Source organism: Mercenaria mercenaria, chromosome 4, assembly GCF_021730395.1.
Source record: "Mercenaria mercenaria strain notata chromosome 4, MADL_Memer_1, whole genome shotgun sequence".
Taxonomy (NCBI): Eukaryota; Metazoa; Mollusca; class Bivalvia; order Venerida; family Veneridae; genus Mercenaria; species Mercenaria mercenaria.
This window is the reverse complement of record NC_069364.1, coordinates 79,492,712-79,515,323: the sequence shown is the minus strand read 5'-3', so window position 1 is coordinate 79,515,323 and position 22,612 is coordinate 79,492,712. Positions and strand designations below refer to the sequence as shown.

The 22,612-nt window shown below is 36.2% G+C and overlaps 1 protein-coding gene across 4 annotated transcripts in view; it reads right to left on the bottom strand.

Annotated features, from left to right (window-relative positions):
* LOC123552258 (arrestin domain-containing protein 3-like) overlaps positions 1-22,612 on the bottom strand; it is a 227,853-nt gene that overhangs the window by 68,538 nt on the left and 136,703 nt on the right. For all 4 annotated transcript variants that reach the window (XM_045341771.2, XM_045341769.2, XM_053541760.1 and 1 more), the window contains 3 exons: positions 7,078-7,188; positions 2,984-3,207; positions 2,043-2,225 (listed from right to left, as the gene is read on the bottom strand). In XM_045341771.2, the coding sequence (XP_045197706.1) occupies positions 2,043-2,225; positions 2,984-3,207; positions 7,078-7,188 (518 nt within the window). The remainder of the gene's footprint in view (positions 1-2,042; positions 2,226-2,983; positions 3,208-7,077; positions 7,189-22,612) is intronic.

The window sequence follows — 22,612 nt, the reverse complement described above, 5'->3', positions numbered from 1 at the left end:
CTTTAAGTAAAATGAACAATTTTTCGTCCCCGACACTTATGTTTATGAACAAAACTGTTCTTGTTTGTCTGTTTGCTTGTTTTGGGTTTAGCACAGTTTTTCAAAAATATGTCATTTATGTAACAGCAGGCAGTTAACCTAACCAGCGTTCCTGGAATCTGTACCAGTACAAACCTACTGTCAACTTCCCCACCACATGAATCAGAGATGAAGGATTAATTATTTCAGACACAATGTCTTGAAATTATCAATCGTCATGGAGAACATACATTACCTCACCCAGTGATCCATTTCGACCCAATAATCCAGCACTCTACCTACTGAGCTAAGAGGGCAGCTTAACCCTTAGCCTGCTGGTGACAAGTGATTTTTCCTTTGCGACCAGTGCAGACCAAGATCAGCCTGCCAGTCCGTGCAGGCTGATCATGGTCTGCACTGTTCCCTATTCAGTCAATAAAATTTCAGTAAACACCCATTAAATAATATGTGATGCTGCCTAAATTAAATGATGGACCAGTCCATTTTAGAAATTTAGCAGGGTAAGGGTCAAAAATGTATTCTCAAGTATAATGTAATACCTTATGAAACTTACATTGTACCACAGACTTGGAAGAAGATTTGCATTTCAGAGTACTATGTGTGTGTGTGTATGTGTAGGCACCTGCATGTGTGCGTGCCTTTGCTTAATTAAGAGTCTTTTTCAACACTATGGGAAATATTCAAAACTGGAAGATCAATTTCAAAATGCATTTGAAAAACCTTTTAATACATTCATTTGATTTTCTAACAAATTGCCCAGTAGCACCAGATTTTTTTAAGGAAACAAACACTGTATAAACTTCAAAGCTACAAGAAGACCTTAACCTATGCCGTTCAATAAACAGACAACATCCAGCTACCCATTATTCGCCCACCATGAGTGCGATAACATCACAATCAAAAAGGCTTACGAGCAATTAACAACTAAATATTAAGATAAACAATATCAGCATTTTCAATAAAATAACTTTGAAGTCAGATAAAAAAGATCCAATAATTGCAAAGAATAAAGTGTAAGCAATAATGTAACTTGTAATAACACCAGTTTAACACTACTTTGTCTCTGTTTCAAGCCATTCAGGAAATTGTCTATAAACAATGGAGCCATTCCAGGTCTATGGATTGACAAATTGCCACTTTCAAGTCTGCAAAAAAACCTTTTCATGCCAAAAACTGTTTACAACATTCCTTTCAGAATTTCCTTTCATTTAAGTAAACAGAGTAAGAAAACTTAACATTTCTGGAATACACATATTGACTCTATTTAGTTCAGATTATGGAAGAATATATTACGTATCAAAATCTGAATGAAGTTAATCTCTATCAGTTTTGACAAAATCCACTATAGTTACTCTCTGTCACTTTAGACTTTGGAACAATATGTTTCCTGTCAAAGTTTTAAAAAGACATTATTCTCTTGTCAGTTTAGACTATGAAAGAATATATTTCCTGGCTAGGCCTAAAAAAGAGGTTTCTCTGTTATTTTTGTCTATAGAAGAATATATTTAGTCCAAGCAATGGAAGAATGTATCACCTATCAAAGTTAACAACTTGGAAGAATACATTTGCTATCAAAACCTGCAAAGAAGTTACTCGGTCAGTAGACAACAAAAGAAAATTACCTTTCTTAGCCTAAGAAAGAAGTCACTCTAGCAGTTTAGGCTTTGGAAGAAACCTATAAAAGCCAAGGATGAAATTACACTTGCAGTTCGGACTAAGGAAGAAAGTATTTCTCCATCACAATTTGAAAAGTTCAGACTATAAAAGAAATTACCTATCAAGGCCTATAGAAAGAAGTTACTCTTTTTAGACTATGGTAGACTAGAATTTCATTTATAACAAGTTTTCATTTAAATTCGAAAAACATAAGGTGTGTACAAAGAAATATACACACAAAGTTTACACATGCTCTATACACTTCATTTACAGACAAACAGACAGACAAACAGACAAAATCTCTATCTTATTTTCTGCAATTAAACTTTCTTCTCCAATTGACCTACCTGTATTAGTGAAACTTGTGTTGAACATATTCTACGGGTACTGAGATTTTTAATCTCCGCCCACACAGGTATCGCCTCCTTCACTGCAAAGCCTTTCTTTTCCAATTTTAATGTGGCTGTCACAGTTCCGGAAACGCAGCACCATGATCCTATTGCTTCAAACGTATCGTTTTCTACCGGTAACTAACATAGAAATGTAAAATGGAATATATATGTAATTAGTGTTGTAGCAATTTTAAAATCTACAAACTTAAAACTGTTTCACAATTAATTTTATTTTTGTCTAATCAAAGATGTAATTTAACTCAGTGTAACGAAGCATTACAAAGATATTTTTCATGACTGAACTTCAAGTTGTGTTTTGACCCCTGCAAATTCGTAACCAGTCTTGAGATGTAAAATTCTCTCATGAGAAGAAGTTACCCAGCTGACATAAAGAAAGTTTGTGGTTCTTACTCATGTGCCCACCTTTGTCTGAATTGATATCTGGAGAGGCACTTTGTTGGTGTGTCTTAGAACCAAACAAAAACAGCTTCTAGGTAGGTGAATAAGTTTTAGACATTCAGATTATTTCATACTCTACTCTTGTTACCAAGAGCAAGTCAACTCTAAAAGCTTAGACAAGCAAGAGTTTAAGAGGTTATTTAACTGTTATTTAACAAATTCACTATACAGATCAACATTTATGAAGAAACTGCATAATGATGTCCTTGATATATGGCTGTTCTCACTGAAAAACAACTTGTCTACCCCTCTTGGATTCACTTAAATGGTGTTTAAACCAGCCATAATGTGTTTGTACTTAATATCCTTCCTTAATGGATGTGCTTTTAAAATAACAATTGCTCCATAAATATAAAATTTCATCAATTCAGCAAATAAATGTAATATTTGCATAAACATAACAAAATAGTGCAATTTAAAGAGTACAGAATTCTTACCGAGGCATCTGGTTCCTTGTTTAAATCTAGGTTTGAAATGACAGCAAATTTACTAGTACGTTCGTGATGAGGCCCTCCTGGGGTTGTTATCGTCATGCGTACATAGTAACGTAACCGTCCGTGTTTACCCTTGAAAGACGATGGTAATTTAGGGGGTAAGGTGAACTCGAAGGGGAAATAATGTGAACCGGAGTGTAGGAGATCATCATTGTTGTCCTTGTCCCCTGAAACAATCAAATACTGCTTCCTGTAGGTTCACATGTACAGCTGAAACTCTGTATTTCTAATTCCAAGAGATCAAGCTTTTTATTTCTAGATAACCAAAATTCTACTTAAGTTAATATTTTGTGCACATGTTTTCAGGACGGGACTCGAAAATGTCTTCGAGATAGCCGGAATTTTGAGATAAAAGAAGTTCGAGTATATAGAGTTTCAACAGCATTTGTGATAGTGTCTTTATGTTAATTTTTTTTCAATATGGCACCATGCAAACTTAACACAAATATTGTGCAGCATTACTGTGAAATCATTCTATATACGGGGGACTATTTTTCACGGATTTCATGGTTGTGTCGATCCGCTAAATTAAATACCAGTAAACAAAATGTCCAATCATTTCATCTTCACATGAAATCCCTGAATTAGCAAAAAATCAAGCACACGACCCTATCGTTTTTATTTGCTGAATTTTCTAGGTATATTCTAATCTAATGAAAATCAGAGTTTAATCAAATTCTACATTGTAGAAAAAATTTCAATCCAAATGTGCAGAACTACCTTAAAGGTGGTTGATACCCTAGATATAGCTTTGATACAAGGAAAGTTAAATAATGTGATCATGACCTCTGACCTTGAAGTGTAACATTGAGTTTGGACTTAGTGACCTGTGTTGTGCACTGCATATGGTCTTGATAAAGTTTACAACTGAAGCTAGTTTTATAAAATTATTTCCAGTGTTCAAAAGATATGGAGCAGACACAAATCTAGGCTTTTTGATCTTTGACCTCTATGAATTTGACCTTAAACCTAATCACCTGGGTTGTGCACCCTGCATGTTTTCTGGATGGGGTTAACAATTGATGTGAGTTTTATGAAATTTATTCTAGTGGTTTAAAAGATATGGAGTGGACCAAACTGAGCTATCTGGTCACTAACCTAGAAGTGTGACCTTGACCTTGAAGTTAGCAATTCAGACCATGTACTATGGATGTTATCTTCATGAGATAAACAATATATGTTAGTTTCATGAAAATCTTTCAAATAGTTTAGTCGATATGGAGTGGACATGAAGTAAAGCTATTTGATCTTTGACCTCCACGTGTGACCTTGAACTTGGTCAGAGTGACCTGAGTTGGCACACTTCAGGTTGTCTTGATGAGGTTAACAACTGATGCTGGTTTCCAAGTGGTTAAAAACATATGGAGCAGACACAACTGATGGACTGTTCGACAGACATACATGACTCTAGCCGCTACATAATACTTTGTATATGGAGATATAGACCAACTCCTGACAATAAGGGGCGGTCTATTTTCTGATGTGAAAAATTATCCAGTGTTCAGTAACGATGGTTTATAACATGCTGTATATGCATAAAACAATCAACATAATTATAGTTCCTTACTTTACTTTCAATACTGGTGTAATTTTCACCAATTGTTGCAACAAAGTACACAAAAAATATTTTCATTATGATCACTCAATGATCTGAGCTAGTTAGTACTTCTTAACAAGAGGACCATGATGGTCCTGAATCGCTCACCTGTTCCCACATAACCCAGTTTTGAGTATGACGTCGTTTTTTCTATTATTTGACATAGTGACCTAGTTTTTGAGTTCATGTGACCCAGTTTTGAACTTGACCTAGATATCATCAAGATAAAAATTCTGACCAATTTTCATGAAGATCCATTGAAAAATATGGTCTCTAGAGAGGTCACAAGGTTTTTCTATTATTTGAACTACTGACCTAGTTTTCGAAGGTACGTGACCCTGTTTTGAATTTTACCTAGATATCATCAAGGTCAACATTCTCACTAATTTTCATGAAGATCTCATGAAAAATATGGCCTCTAGAGAGGTCACAAGGGTTTTCTATTTTTATATCTACTGGCCTATTTTTTGACCACACGTGACCCAGTTTCGAAAGTGACCTAGACATCATCAAGGTGAACATTCAGATCAATTTTCATGAAGATCCATTGAAAAATATGGCCTATAGAGAGGTCAAAAGATTTTTCTAATTTTAGACCTACTGACCTAGTTTTTGTCCGCAGTTGACCCAGTTTCAAACTTGACCTAGATATTATCAAGATGAACATTCAGACCAACTTTTATACAGATCCCATGAAAAGTATGGCCTCTAGAGAGGTCACAAGGTTTTTTTTTTTTATTTGACCTACTGACCTAGTTTTTTAAGGCACGTGACCCAGATTCAAACTTGACACAGATATCATCAAGGTGAACATTCTGACCAATTTTCATGAAGATCAATTCAAGGGTGTGGCCTCTAGAGAGGTCACAAGGTTTTTCTATTTTAAGACCTACTGACCTAGTTTTTGATTGCAGTTGACCCAGTTTCAAACTTGACTTATATATCATCAAGATAAACATTCAGACCAAATTCCATACAGATCCCATAAAAAATATGGCCTCTAGAGAGGTCACAACGTTTTTTCATTATCTGACCTTCTGACCTACTTTTTGATGGCACGTGATCCACTTTCAAACTTTACCTAGATATCATCAAGATGAACATTCTGACCAATTTTTATGGAGATCCATTCACAATTATGGCCTCTAGAGAGGTCACATGGTTTTTTTATTTTTAGACCTACTGACCTAGTTTTTGACCGCACATGACCCTGTTTTGAACTTGACCTAGATATCATCAAGATGAACATTCAGACCAACTTTCATAGAGATCCCATGAAAAATATGGCCTCTAGAGAGGTCACAAGGTTTTTCTATTATTTGACCTAGATATCATCAAGATGAACATTCAGACCAACTTTCATACAGATCCCATGAAAAATATGGCCTTTAGAGAGGTCAAAATATTATCCAGTGTTCAGTAACGATGGTTTATAACATGCTGTATATGCATAAAACAATCAACATAATTATAGTTCCTTACTTTACTTTCAATACTGGTGTAATTTTCACCAATTGTTGCAACAAAGTACACAAAAAATATTTTCATTATGATCACTCAATGATCTGAGCTAGTTAGTACTTCTTAACAAGAGGACCATGATGGTCCTGAATCGCTCACCTGTTCCTACATAACCCAGTTTTGAGTATGACGTCATTTTCTCTATAATTTGACCTACTGACCTAGTTTTTGAAGGCACGTGACCCAGTTTCAAACTTGACCTAGATATCATCAAGATGAACGTTCTGACCAATTTTCATGAAGATCCATTGAAATATATGGCCTCTAGAGAGATCACAAGGTTTTTCTATTTTCAGACCTACTGACCTAGTTTTTGATGGCACGTGACCCAGTTTCAAACTTGACCTAGACATCATCAAGGTGAACATTCTGACCAATTTTCATGAAGATCTTGTGAAATATATGGCCTCTAGAGAGGTCACAAGGTTTTTCTATTTTTAGACCTACTGACCTAGTTTTTGAAGGCATGTGACCCAGTTATGAACTTGATCTAGATATCATCAAGATGAACATTCTGACCAACTTTCATAAAGATCCCACAAAAAATGTGACCTCTAGAGTGGTCACAAGCAAAAGTTTACAGACGGATGGACTGACAGAAGCATGGACGACGGACGCCGCGCGATCCCAAAACTCACCTTGTCACTTTGTGACAGGTGAGCTAAAAAACCTGAACAACCAAAATAGAAAGCTATTTGGTTGGAAAATAGATTTAATTTTGCGTGCTTTGTTGGCAAATAAGAATCTAATCACGAAGCATCTGAACGAAAAAACGGGTTTTATTTGCCAATAAAGCACGCAAAACTAAAATCTATTTCTATTCTAACAAATTCAAATTACACCAGGAAGGTATACTAATCTGGAATCCTTTTTTGGGTATAAATGGATGGAGTAAACCCAAAGAACCTTTGATATATACCTTTGATTGGCAGTACAGTAGTATAATTGAACACTTCTTCATCTGAGGCCTGTATATCACTTGAGGTCATCCATTCCACTTTAGCTTCTCCGATGGCTTCTAGGCATACACCTGAAGAGAAAACAAAACTTTGTAAATCTGGGTTACCATGTTTTTATTACCGTAATAATTGCATTTAGGCAGTGTTTTGTTTGTTTTTGGGTTATGCCCTACTTTTCAACAGGTACGGTGAAATCATTAATACTCGTGGGGGACTAATTTTTGTGGATTTCGTGGTTGAGTCAATCCATAAAAATTAATCCCAACGAAAAGTAAATTTCCCATTAGTTTTATGTTCAAAAGTTGAAATCCACGAATTCATATCCCCATGAAATTGCCGTTTTGACCAAAACCACGAAATTTCATGCCCACAAAATTAAATGATTTTACAGTATTTTAGTTACCGTATTTACCCTAAGTCTTGGGACAGCATAAAATAATTATTTTTTTCACTGTCCCAAGACTTATTTCCCGAAAAATAATTATTTTGAAAAGTGTCCCAAAAATATGGACACAATTCTCGGTCATCGGGTAACATCCCCTACCCACCCGTGTTGAAAGCGAAAAAATAAACGTTTAACGATTATCGGTAATTATTCTGTTGATAAACAAAGTAATTGGCCTTGTTTTCATCATCAATTAACACCCCCTCAAAGAGCTAAAAGTGTGTCGGTATCATGACATTAGAAGTGGAGATCAAAGCGGTATAGTTTCCCCGAGATTTTCATGGCATTACGTCATGTTTTCGCGCCAAGTTGTACATCACTGTTTGATCGTACCGCCTCGGTTCTTTAAAGAGCTGAGAAGTAGATCTAGTGTTGTGAAAATCAATGAAAAAAAACTTCTTTTTAATTTGTTAAAGTGAATGTGCAATATCCCGTATAAACTGACAGGTAAACGTGTCAAACTATAATAGCGGATATCTTACCTCTGTGACCTATTTGCCCTCAAGGAAATTTCAAAACGGTTTGAGAAGAATATCTTATTTGTCGTGTCAAAAAATACATGTACATGCACACAAATTCATTCAAAACTTATTAAAAAAACGCAACAACATCATTGTTTTTGTTTTTTTTTAAGCCGCGTCCCGATTTTCTATTTACGTTCACGAGGTCACGTAACAGAAATCTGTTTGCCAAAAATCGTTTTACTTCATATTTTTAAATTGCTGCCGCTTTTTCATTATTTAAGATTTTTCTATTCTGTTTTTTTGCACTTTCTGGTCAAAAGTCTGAATTTTATGCCTATAGTTTGCATCATTTATTTACTTTTAGAAAGAAATAAGTATTTAGGATCGCGCTGTTTGAAATTTTGCAAGTAATTTTATGAAAATTCGAACGTTTTTATAGAATTTTGCCTACATTTCTGTCGATACCTTTTTAAAATCATTATAGAATTCAAATTATATTACTTCTCAATCTACGTTGAAAATCTGAAGCGATAAAATCAAAAAATGAATGTGTGACGCGCGTTTTTTGTATACGTGTCAATAAACAAAAGTAACGGCGTTGTAAGTTAGTCATTACGATACGTCGCACGTGCTCGTGGAATGGAAAATTACCGGCATGGCGTTTTGATAGCTGTACGATTCGCGGGTAAATTCCAGTCAGTGGTAAATAAAAATAAGTAACTAACGGAAAACGGACTTCCTGGCTGCAGTAAAAAAAATATACAACACTTAACTGGTATGGTAAAAAAACACTTTACTGTCAAAAGAACATCAAGTAAAAACACGACATGAAAATGTTAAAAAAATAATCTTTGGTTCTTATAATTATTTAACATTTTGACCGATACAAAACCATACAATGTATAATAACGGTATTTGACTTACACCTTGAATCAGTAACAACCATAGTCCCAACACTTAGGGACGAAAAATATGCTGTGAAAATACATGTCCGAAAAATTAGGGACAAGAAAAATAATTATTTTTCCAGATTTTAAGGGTGTCCCAAGATTTAGGGTGTCCCAAGACTTAGGGTAAATACGGTATGTCACAGTGAGCAGTTAACCTAACCAGAGTTCCTGGAGTCTGTACCAGTACTAACTTGTTCTCTGCAAGTAACTACCAACTTCTCAATGTTAATCAGAGGTGGAAGACAAATGGTTTCAGACACAGAGTTCTTTATCAATAATCACAAATCGAACTCCCAAGCCTGTGGTCTGTACCTACTAAGCTAAGCCTGCAGGCACATTCAGTTAAAAGATGGTTTGCAAATGGAATACTTGCAGTACTTTTTTGTTTCATACTTTATAATGCACTGTTTCTTTCAAGTGAAGAATTCAGTAACAATGAGCTTGTGAATAAATACACACAAGCTCAGTAGTCAAACCGCGGTTATGTATAAAATGTAACTCCCTCAATGTTGATCTTTGTTTGTTTTGGGTTTTACGCCGTTTTTCAACAGTATTTCAGTCATGTAATGGCGGGCAGTTAACCTAACCAGTGTTCCTGGATTCTGTACCAGTACAATCCTGTTCTCCGCAAGTAACTGCCAACTTCCCCACATGAATTATCAGAGGTGGAGGACGAATGATTTCAGACACAATGTCTTTTATCAAGTCGTCACGGAGAACATACGCCCCGCCCGGGGATCGAACTCGCAATCCCGCGATCTGTAGACCAACGCTCTCCCTACTGAGCTAAGCGGGCGGGCTTCAATGTTGATCTATTAAGCCCTTTTATTTGAAATACAATTCTGTGGTAGATGTTTATACATAAAGTGCATCTAAGACTACAATTTTTATCTGAGCTTTTAAAAATGTCTGTATATTTTTGTACTCTAATTTTCATTTTGTATACAGATTCAGAATGTACAAACTGAGTCATTAAAAACGAAAAATTGCTAGGAGAGGACGTCCATTCCCCTTCCAATCATACTTTCCGCTCTGTCACAGGTGGCATCTAATATTGCAACATGCATTCCAAATTTTCTAGCTAAAACCTTGTAATTGAAAAATCTATGTCTCCCCCAGCATTTAATTATGACACTCTGTATCTATATTGAGATACAAATAGTTGTTCTGCTTCTTTTTCTCCTTTCAAATGTCTAAAATCATTATCCCAAACCCCCATACACATGTAAAATTCTCAACATTTCTTGTTACTACAGATGCCACTCTTCAAACTAAACTGAGAAGACATTTAGCTGGTGAGAAAGACTTCGAGTCCACTTGAACATAGTCAACAAATGATCCTGGCACAGTTCAACTATATATACTCTACAGAAGGATACACACAGTACACTCGAAACCCGTTATAACGCTACTCGATATACCGCGGTCCTCGGTATAACGCTGTATGGCCTTGGCGCCCAAAGTTTAGTGGGTAAAAAAAATCAAAAAAAAAAAAATCCGCGGATGTTACTTAATTTGATCATAACCAGCGTTAAAATTACAAGTACTGTGTACTTTAACGCCTTTCCATGACAACTGTCACAAAAATCAATAATCGTCTGCTAGCTTACTTGTTTGCGTATCGCCTTTGTTAAAGTTTCAATACATGTAGACATGTGACAATTAGGCAATCAGTACCGTGTCACTATTTATGGTAGTTGAAATTGTATGGGTCAATGTCCAAAGTTAAAGTTGTATGGATCAATGTCCTGGGATCAGACACAGAATTAGGCAGCCAGTGTGCCAATGGAGGAAAAATGCCATTATTATGACCTTATCAGTGTCTGTGGACTTAAAGACCCAACAAGACAAACAAACAGAATATTAACAAACAGAATATTTTGTTTCCTCTTAAATTTATCATTTAAGTGCTTGAAATCCTGACATTTACCAGTAATATCCTGTCAAGGTTTACTGTGGACCTGTTCAGAGGCAAGAGAGCTTCTGTAAAGGAAGCAATTTGCTATACAAGTCACAAGAAAACAACTGAGCCGTGCTCCTATTCAATACACATTATTTCCTTAAAATCTTACAGATAATTTACAATTCATCAAGCCATGTCTAACTGTAGGCCAATTTCAGATTGTCTCAAGCCATGTCATACAGAAGGTCAATACCATGACAAATAGTTTCATATTATGGCTGTTTATCTGTCAACAAAATGCTTAACTTCAAGCCATTTGTGGCTGGAATCCAATGTCACATTGCCCAAAGAACAAAGGCAAATTGTTTTAAATGATAGTCTGTCTGTAGATCAAAACAAAGCTGATTCAAGCCTTGCCGAAAGCAATGTCTTGCAATAGGTTGTTACCACAGTATATTGTTTTAAATGATGTCTGTCTGTAGATCAAAACAAAGCTGCTTCCAGCCTTGCCTAAAGCAATGTCTTGCAATAGGTTGTTACCACAGTATATTGTTTTAAATGATGTCTGTCTGTAGATCAAAACAAAGCTGCTTCCAGCCTTGCCGAAAGCAATGTCTTGCAATAGGTTGTTACCACAGTATATTGTTTCAAATGATGTCTGTACGTAGATCAAAACAAAGCTGATTCAAGCCTTGCCTAAAGCAATGTCTTGCAATAGGTTGTTACCACAGTATATTGTTTCAAATGATGTCTGTCTGTAGATCAAAACAAAGCTGCTTCCAGCCTTGCCTAAAGCAATGTCTTGCAATAGGTTGTTACCACAGTATATTGTTTAAAATGATGTCTGTCTGTAGATCAAAACAAAGCTGCTTCCAGCCTTGCCGAAAGCAATGTCTTGCAATAGGTTGTTACCACAGTATATTGTTTTAAATGATGTCTGTCTGTAGATCAAAACAAAGCTGCTTCCAGCCTTGCCTAAAGCAATGTCTTGCAAAAGGTTGTACCATGGTATACTGTTTTAAATGATGTCTGTCTGTAGATCAACAAAAAGCAGCTTCAAGGTAGTTACCATAGTATATTGTTTTAAATAATGTCTGTCTGTAGATCAAAACAAAGCTGCTTCCAGCCTTGCCTAAAGCAATGTCTTGCAATAGGTTGTTACCACAGTATATTGTTTTAAATGATGTCTGTCTGTAGATCAAAACAAAGCTGCTTCAAGCCTTGCCTAAAGCAATGTCTTGTAAAAGGTTGTTACCATGGTATATTGTTTTAATTGATGTCTGTCTGTAGATCAACACAAAGCTGCTTCAAGGTTGTTACCACGGTATATTGTTTTAATTGATGTTTGTCTGTAGATCAACACAAAGCTGCTTCAAGGTTGTTACCACGGTATACAGTCTAACCTGTCTTTAGCAGCCAGCCAAGGGAAGCAGACGATTTGGCCGCTAAAGCCAGGTGACCGCTGATCGGAGGTGCAGCCAATATATGTATTTTTCAGACTTCTGGCCAGTATAGCCTTTAGGCCCATTTTTGGGGGGGTTTCCCATTATTATTTTACCAGGATACAAGACGTGCATTTGCCTTCGCAATACGAATGGTCTTAGCAATCTAAAATTCCGGCGTGATTTTTTTTACTACAAAAATTGTTACAGACAATTTTCCAACTTCAAAACAAGTTTGATTACAATTTTCGCCATTTAGGTAAGGGAAGCTACTCTCCGCGCTTATTGTCTACGCTAAAATCTACGATTGCCGTTACGTTCGGTAAAAGATGGAGTGGTTTATATTTTTTTCAAACACAATTAATTTTGTATAAATTTAATAGTATTTTGATGACAGAAGTATAAAAAATCACAAATATTATGCTACTAGTTAGTTATCGAGTATTATCTTTAACCGAGGTCAAACTGTGAACAACAAAATTGACACGAGGTGACACGCTAATTGCCGATAATTACTGGCCATTTGATCATAACAAAAAGGGGATTACACCTTTGGTTATCAGTTTTAATTGAGAAGCTCATGTCATTTTGTCGTTCTTGTGGTGAAGTCAAGCGAATCTTAGCAATCACGTGCTTCTCAAAAATCGTGTATCTTCGGCGATTATTGCCTAAAAATAATTGATTTTGGAAGAAAAATGGCCGCTGAAAGGGGTCAAATACGGCGGTCGGGAGGCAATTTCGGTGGCCGCTGGCCGCGGACGGCAGGTGGCCGCTGAATAAAGTGATAAAATAGAGGAAAATCCGCCGGGGGCGTCATAAAATGACCGCTGAACGGAGGTGACCGCTGATCGGAGGTGACCGTTAGTACAGGTTAGACTGTATTGTTTTAATTGATGTCTGTCTGTAGATCAACACAAAGCTGCTTCAAGCCTTGCCTAAAGCAATGTCTTGCAATAGACTGTTACCACGGTATATTGTTTTAAATAATGTCTGTCTGTAGATCAACACAAAGCTGCTTCAAGCCTTGCCTAAAGCAATGTCTTGCAATAGGTTGTTACCATGGTATACTGTTTTAAATGATGTCTGTCTGTAGACCAACAAGAAGCTGCTTCAAGGTAGTTACCATAGTATATTGTTTTAAATAATGTCTGTCTGTAGATCAAAACAAAGCTGCTTCCAGCCTTGCCGAAAGCAATGTCTTGCAATAGGTTGTTACCACAGTATATTGTTTTAAATGATGTCTGTCTGTAGATCAAAACAAAGCTGCTTCCAGCCTTGCCTAAAGCAATGTCTTGCAAAAGGTTGTTACCATGGTATACTGTTTTAAATGATGTCTGTCTGTAGATCAACAAAAAGCTGCTTCAAGGTAGTTACCACAGTATATTGTTTTAAATGATGTCTGTCTGTAGATCAAAACAAAGCTGCTTCAAGCCTTGCCTAAAGCAATGTCTTGTGAAAGGTTGTTACCACGGTATATTGTTTTAATTGATGTCTGTCTGTAGATCAACACAAAGCTGCTTCAAGGTTGTTACCACGGTATATTGTTTTAATTGATGTTTGTCTGTAGATTAACACAAAGCTGCTTCAAGGTTGTTACCACAGTATATTGTTTTAATTGATGTCTGTCTGTATATCAAAACAAAGCTGCTTCAAGCCTTGCCTAAAGCAATGTCTTGTGAAAGGTTGTTACCACGGTATATTGTTTTAATTGATGTTTGTCTGTAGATCAACACAAAGCTGCTTCAAGGCTGTTACCACGGTATATTGTTTTAAATAATGTCTGTCTGTAGATCAACACAAAGCTGCTTCAAGCCTTGCCTAAAGCAATGTCTTGCAATAGGTTGTTACCACGGTATATTGTTTTAATTGATGTCTGTCTGTAGATCAACACAAAGCTGCTTCAAGCCTTGCCTAAAGCAATGCCTTGCAATAGGTTGTTACCACGGTATATTGCTTTAATTGATGTCTGTCTGTAGATCAACACAAAGCTGCTTCAAGGTTGTTACCACGGTATATTGTTTTAAATAATGTCTGTCTGTAGATCAACACAAAGCTGCTTCAAGCCTTGCCGAAAGCAATGTCTTGCGAAAGGTTGTTACCACGGTATATTGTTTTAATTGATGTCTGTCTGTAGATCAAAACAAAGCTGCATCAAGCCTTGCCTAAAGCAACGTCTTGCAATAGGTTGTTACCACGGTATATTGCTTTAATTGATGTCTGTCTGTAGATCAACACAAAGCTGCTTCAAGGTTGTTACCACAGTATATTGTTTTAAATAATGTCTGTCTGTAGATCAACACAAAGCTGCTTCAAGCCTTGCCTAAAGCAACGTCTTGCAATAGGTTGTTACAACGGTATATTGCTTTAATTGATGTCTGTCTGTAGATCAACACAAAGCTGCTTCAAGGTTGTTACCACGGTATATTGTTTTAAATAATGTTTGCTGTAGATCAACACAAATCTGCTTCATTGACAGCCTTGCCTCAAGCAATGTCTTGCAATAGGTTGTTACCATGGTATATTGTTTTAAATGATGTCTGTCTGTAGATCAACACAAAGCTGCTTCAAGGTTGTTACCACAGTATATTGTTTTAAATAATGTCTGTCTGTAGATCAACACAAAGCTGCTTCAAGCCTTGCCTAAAGCAATGTCTTGCAATAGACTGTTACAACGGTATATTGTTTTAAATAATGTCTGTCTGTAGATCAACACAAAGCTGCTTCAAGCCTTGCCTAAAGCAATGTCTTGCGAAAGGTTGTTACCATGGTATATTGTTTTAATTGATGTCTGTCTGTAGATCAAAACAAAGCTGCTTCAAGCCTTGCCTACAGCAATGTCTTGCAATAGGTTGTTACCACGGTATATTGCTTTAATTGATGTCTGTCTGTAGATCAACACAAAGCTGCTTCAAGGTTGTTACCACGGTATATTGTTTTAAATAATGTCTGTCTGTAGATCAACACAAAGCTGCTTCCAGCCTTGCCTAAAGCAATGTCTTGCGAAAGGTTGTACCACGGTATATTGCTTTAATTGATGTCTGTCTGTAGATCAACACAAAGCTGCTTCAAGGTTGTTACCACGGTATATTGTTTTAAATAATGTCTGTCTGTAGATCAACACAAAGCTGCTTCATTGACAGCCTTGCCTAAAGCAATGTCTTGCAATAGGTTGTTACCATGGTATATTGTTTTAATTGATGTCTGTCTGTAGATCAACACAAAGCTGCTTCAAGGTTGTTACCACGGTATATTGTTTTAATTGGTGTTTGTCTGTAGATCAACACAAAGCTGCTTCAAGGTTGTTACCACGGTATATTGTTTTAATTGATGTCTGTCTGTAGATCAAAACAAAGCTGCTTCAAGCCTTGCCTCAAGCAATGTCTTGTGAAAGGTTGTTACCACGGTATATTGTTTTAATTGATGTTTGTCTGTAGATCAACACAAAGCTGCTTCAAGGCTGTTACCACGGTATATTGTTTTAAATAATGTCTGTCTGTAGATCAACACAAAGCTGCTTCAAGCCTTGCCTAAAGCAATGTCTTGCAATAGGTTGTTACCACGGTATATTGTTTTAATTGATGCCTGTCTGTAGATCAACACAAAGCTGCTTCAAGCCTTGCCTAAAGCAATGCCTTGCAATAGGTTGTTACCACGATATATTGCTTTAATTGATGTCTGTCTGTAGATCAACACAAAGCTGCTTCAAGGTTGTTACCACGGTATATTGTTTTAAATAATGTCTGTCTGTAGATCAAAACAAAGCTGCTTCAAGCCTTGCCGAAAGCAATGTCTTGCGAAAGGTTGTTACCACGGTATATTGTTTTAATTGATGTCTGTCTGTAGATCAAAACAAAGCTGCATCAAGCCTTGCCTAAAGCAACGTCTTGCAATAGGTTGTTACCACGGTATATTGCTTTAATTGATGTCTGTCTGTAGATCAACACAAAGCTGCTTCAAGGTTGTTACCACGGTATATTGTTTTAAATAATGTCTGTCTGTAGATCAACACAAAGCTGCTTCAAGCCTTGCCTAAAGCAACGTCTTGCAATAGGTTGTTACAACGGTATATTGCTTTAATTGATGTCTGTCTGTAGATCAACACAAAGCTGCTTCAAGGTTGTTACCACGGTATATTGTTTTAAATAATGTTTGCTGTAGATCAACACAAATCTGCTTCATTGACAGCCTTGCCTCAAGCAATGTCTTGCAATAGGTTGTTACCATGGTATATTGTTTTAAATGATGTCTGTCTGTAGATCAACACAAAGCTGCTTCAAGGTTGTTACCACAGTATATTGTTTTAAATAATGTCTGTCTGTAGATCAACACAAAGCTGCTTCAAGCCTTGCCTAAAGCAATGTCTTGCAATAGACTGTTACAACGGTATATTGTTTTAAATAATGTCTGTCTGTAGATCAACACAAAGCTGCTTCAAGCCTGCCTAAAGCAATGTCTTGCGAAAGGTTGTTACCACGGTATATTGTTTTAATTGATGTCTGTCTGTAGATCAAAACAAAGCTGCTTCAAGCCTTGCCTACAGCAATGTCTTGCAATAGGTTGTTACCACGGTATATTGCTTTAATTGATGTCTGTCTGTAGATCAACACAAAGCTGCTTCAAGGTTGTTACCACGGAATATTGTTTTAAATAATGTCTGTCTGTAGATCAACACAAAGCTGCTTCCAGCCTTGCCTAAAGCAATGTCTTGCGAAAGGTTGTACCACGGTATATTGCTTTAATTGATGTCTGTCTGTAGATCAACACAAAGCTGCTTCAAGGTTGTTACCACGGTATATTGTTTTAAATAATGTCTGTCTGTAGATCAACATAAAGCTGCTTCATTGACAGCCTTGCCTACAGCAATGTCTTGCAATAGGTTGTTACCATGGTATATTGTTTTAAATGATGTCTGTCTGTAGATCAACACAAAGCTACTACAAGGTTGTTACCATGGTATATTGTTTTAAATAATGTCTGTCTATAGATCAACACAAAGCTGCTTCATTGACAGCCTTGCCTAAAGCAATGTCTTGCAATAAGTTGTTACCACGGTATATTGTTTTAAATAATGTCTGTCTGTAGATCAACAAAAAGCTGCTTCAAACCATGTCTGACAGTGTAACAACACCAGGTTGCCTAAAGAAATGTCTCAAAGTAGGTTACAACTATAACTTGTTTTAAGTAATGCACAAGTCAACACAAAGCTCAAGTAACACTATGAAAAGTGGTTATTTTTATCTAATGTCTGTCTATAGGCAATCTAAAGTACTCAATCTTCCTAAATGTTAGATCTGACTGCGACCCATTCAATTCATCTTTCTGTATAATCAGATTTCCAAAATTGCTGTTTTTATTTCCACCATTCTATTTTTTTTAACCAATCAGATGACCTGTTTGGCTTAAAGAGACTGGACTCCAGATTTTGGCTAAAATTGTCTTTACAATTGAAGTTTCATCATATTATGAACGTAAGAACATGAGCTTTTGTTTCTAAACTATCTTAAAAATGCAAAATCAAGAGAAAATCACGCCCGAGATCAAACCCGGGCTGATGCGACAATAAAAATTCCTGCGTTCTTCACCAATACACCACAGAACTTACCAATGATTAAATGTAAAGGTTTAGAATTAAGGTACCCCATTACAAACGTTTTTTAATTTTGAAACAACTAATTCTCATGTGTTTCCATAAGCTTTATTATTTCATTTCTTCACAAAGAAAAAACACGAGGGTGCAGCCATAAGAATTATAAACCCGTGTTAATCACACAAAACTGGAAATTCCAGATTAAATACAGATTTTTTAAAGTTTTACTTTCACTTTAAAATGTTAAAAGCAAGGTGCCGATTGGCTAGTGAAAAGGTTGTCTGAATGTGACTCTTTATAGCTTAAAAACTGTCTTCAGATCCAATGTGTAACGTTAATAAATGACTTTAATCAGATTGGTCTATAGGTCAAAACAAAACAAACAAAAATAATTCCTTCAAGCCATGTCAGACTGTAACTCAGGTTTTCTATAATATTATGTATTCTTTAAAAACATTTTGCACTCTGCTCCCCCCTCCCGTGCCCCCCCCCCCCTCACCCCCTCTTAAGAAAATCAAAACATTTGCTCAGGCATAAATTCACACCCTTAAAATCAAATAATCAGACAGGAACAAGTTGTGGAAGTTCTCTACAGGTCAGTTCATTATTGTGACCAACAACGGTTCTATAAGACATAACAATTATATACCCCTTTATGGAACTAAACTTGAGCACAAACATTTTGAGCAGATCCATTGCCAATTCAGTGGCTATCCCTGAGAGGGTACTAGGAATCTTTCATTGTTGACATACAGTATAATGTCTTTATTTTAGACTCTGCTATATAAAATGTGATCAAAGTCTGCATGTTAAGATACAAACATTATTAAAAAGCGTAGTCTTTGATCAAAACAGATTTTGACTTTAAATCAATCTGAATTTCATTGTGCATCAACACAGAACTACTTATTAGGTGCCAAACAGGATAAAAAAATTTTTAGTATCGCATCTTAGCTATATCCAAATGAAAATATGAAAGTATGGAGTCAAAACTTTTATGCCTGCTGGAATCATACTGATACTGCAAACTATTAGATGCCACGTACAATCATACAAGAGTAAGACAGTGGGACCCCATTCTTTGTTCTGTTTTTGTTAGGGTTACATCACACTGACACAATTATAGGTCATATTGCAACTTTCCAGCTTTTGATGGTGACGGAAGACCCCAGGTGCCCCTCTGTGCAATATTTCATCACAGGCAGGAACCTGGGTAAAACCACCATCTTCTGTCACAAGTCAGCTGGATCGCTTCCTCACATGAAGAATTCAATGCCCCGAGAGAGACTCGATCCCAAATTGGTGAGGGGCAAGTGACTCAAAGTCAGCAACCTTAATCACTAGGTCACGGAGGTGACCTGGTTCCAGTTCTTTTTATACACAAGTTGTCCAAGAAGACTGAAATAGATAAGTTAATACAGATACACAGTCTCTGGCATCACATCATTTATCACCCATTTCCTATCTTACTTTCTGTAATTACAATGGACAAAAACCATTACCTAATTCAATACAATCCACCAAATAATTAGTGTTTTTTTTTAACGAAATGAGCAAGTTTCATGGCAAAACCTGAGTAATTAACGGAGGAGCGCTATAGAGCTTCCCAAGTAGTTAATATAAAATTTACAAGGAAAAGACTTATGTATATACGCGTAATGATTATTGAAAAGGAAACCTCATTATGTTAACACCCTCGGAAATGACTTATTTAGAACCAGCAGTTTGCGTGGTAATGATTCTTTTGTTTAAATACAGGATGTTTTATATTCTTTTTGTATACTGGCAATTTATCATATAATACAATTTACTATTAAGTATTTATTACATAATTATATAATTCTATATTAGTATCTCATTTATACATTAAAATGACAGTTTATCTCCTGTAATTTATACAGTCATTAGCAAACTTTCATGAAAATAAATTCTGCAGATATTCTGTCAATACAAGCTTGAAGACAATGGTATGAAAGAAAGAAATATGACAGCTGTATATTTTATTGTGTAATTTAGAACTCACATGGTCGCAACATCAGCTGTGCTGTATTTGCTGGGTTTAGAGTCAACCCATAAGTCACATGGCAACGTTTCACCTATGTTGACCATATACAGTCAGACTATCTGTGAACAGTAACCAACTGGTTCTTTTCCAAATCAATCCAATTAAAATCATCTCCTATTAACACTGCACAAACCAATCTGACAACCTTTCCACTAGCCAAATTCAAAGCACTGCTGTCAAACAAGAGCTGTCACTATTAGTGACAAATGCCCCCCAAATGTGCCCAAGAATGCTACAGCTGTCTGTGAAAAATATGCCAGAAGGTGACCAGACAAAAAAAATGTTCTCCACAGGTAACCTTGACCTTGGAGCTATGGGTCTGAGTCTTGCGCATGACACATCAACACATCATAGGGAACATTTGCGCCAAGTAATTTTAAAGTCCCTTGATGAATGGCAGAGTTATTGACCCTACAGATAACAGACTCTGTTAACATTTGACTTCTAAGTGTGACCTTGACCTTGGAGCTAGGGGGGTCTGGGTCTTGCGCAGGACATGTTATGTCAATATAGGAAACATTTATGCCAAGTAATTTTAAAATTCCTTCATCGATGGAGGAGTTATTGACTGGACAAGAAACAGACCATGTTAACCTTTAACCTCTAACTGTGACCTTGACCTTAGAGCTAGGGGTCTGGATCTTGAGCATGACACGTCATCTCATTATGGAAAACATTTATGAGATGTAATTTCAAATTCTCTTCACTGATGGCAGAGTTACGAACCGGACATAAAACATACCCTGTTAACCTTTGACTTCTAAGTATGACCTTGACCTTGGAGCTAGGGGGTCTGGATCTTGCACATGACATGCCATGTCAATATAGGGAACATTTATGCCAAGTAATTTTAAAATCCCTTCATCAATGGCCGAGTTATGAACCTGACACGAAACAGATCCTGTTAACCTTTGACTTCTAAGTGTGACCTTGACCTTGAAGCTAGGGGTCTGGGCCTTGCGCATGACACATGATCTTATTATGGTAAATATTTACGCCAAGTTATTTCAAAAGAACTAATACAGTATCCTTCATACTAAATCTTGTTCCTATAACAGCAAAATAAAGTGTTTTCATTCTGCCTATCCTGGATTACTGACAGATAGTTTTCATTCTGCCTATCATGGATTACTGACAGATGGATGTGTGAAGCAGTACTTCTATCAAACCATTACATACAGGTGATTATCTCATTCATGTCATCAAATCTCACAGGCAACAGATCTCACTGAAACTTGGTATATTGTCAGAGATATTGAAACTTACCGTGTTTCAAGCTGTGAGGCATAGATAACCGATAAAATAGTTTTAAAAATATAGCTTGATTTCCTACAAATCTCATTATAAGTATTTAAAGAGAAAAAGTATCAGCAATATAGTTCAATGCAATGAAACAAACAAGTTTCTGTTTTTTTTTTTTTGGGTCTTTTGGATTTTTTCTTCTCCACATATTTAGAAAAGGGATGACTTCTACAGTACTAATTATTTAGGAAAATGTGGCAGATGCATGAGCAGACAGATATAAAAAAAAGGTATATTATAATTATTTATGACTGATAATTATGTATGTAGCCAATTCATATTGTTCAGATATGTTAAACTATGGTTCTTGCATATATCATTTTAATTCTAATATGTGTTTAATATATTTAACATGTGGGTAAAATAGGGAAGCACTATTGCAAGGCGCACATATTGCGCCTTGGATACAGAAGGCCAACACAGTATTAAAATACGTGAAGTAATACATCCAATGGAATAACTTAGACGTCTAATGAGTTATTTTTCGCACCTAATATTCTGAAATGTCTTTTAAGTAGATCAAATGTATACAGAAGCACTCTTTCCACTCTCCTGTTTGGTACCAAATAATACACCGTGATGTTAGATTTCTGTGTTTCAACGGAAATGTGGATGGATTTTTCATATTAGAATATTCTTTATAAAGCTGAGACAGTGAAAGAGTAAGCAAACAAGTTTCATGTACCAAAACAATTTTAGAAGTTCATCCTTGATCGATCCATCTAAAAATCTAAGGAGCTGGGGGTGAACTAAAAAGTTGCCCATTCCTTCATCAAAACCAGCATTTATTTCTTAACAAAGTGCACTATCATTCTAATGACAATTTTCTTCTGCTCTGACAAGATGCAGGTAATCAACAGTAATTACCTAAAAGCAACGAAATCCCACGATTCAATGAAAATTCTGTATTTTCTCTGAAAGACTGAGTCTGCCTTCACGGTCGTAACTAATCCACCTACAGTCTGCATGCAATACACGGGATTCTGTTTTAGTCATCTGATCAAACAAAGTAATAAATAATTCTAACAGTATGCAAATAAGGAAATTTGTTAAGTAGTAGCCAAAGTCTGTGGCATCTAAAAACATAAAAGGCACAGTTAAGTATTTAAAAATACTTAGGAATGTCTATATATAGTCTTTTTGGCTTATACTACACATTTGGCTAATCTCATAATTTCCCTTACCGACAAGTATTTCATGTTTCACATGCACGCTACTGAAACTTGGAAAATCTTATACTGAAATTGATTTATCTGCTTGCTATGGTGTTCCATTATGGCCATCATTGCCCTTCAAACGCTTGTAGATCTGTAAGGTTGTTGGGTTTATAGCAATGT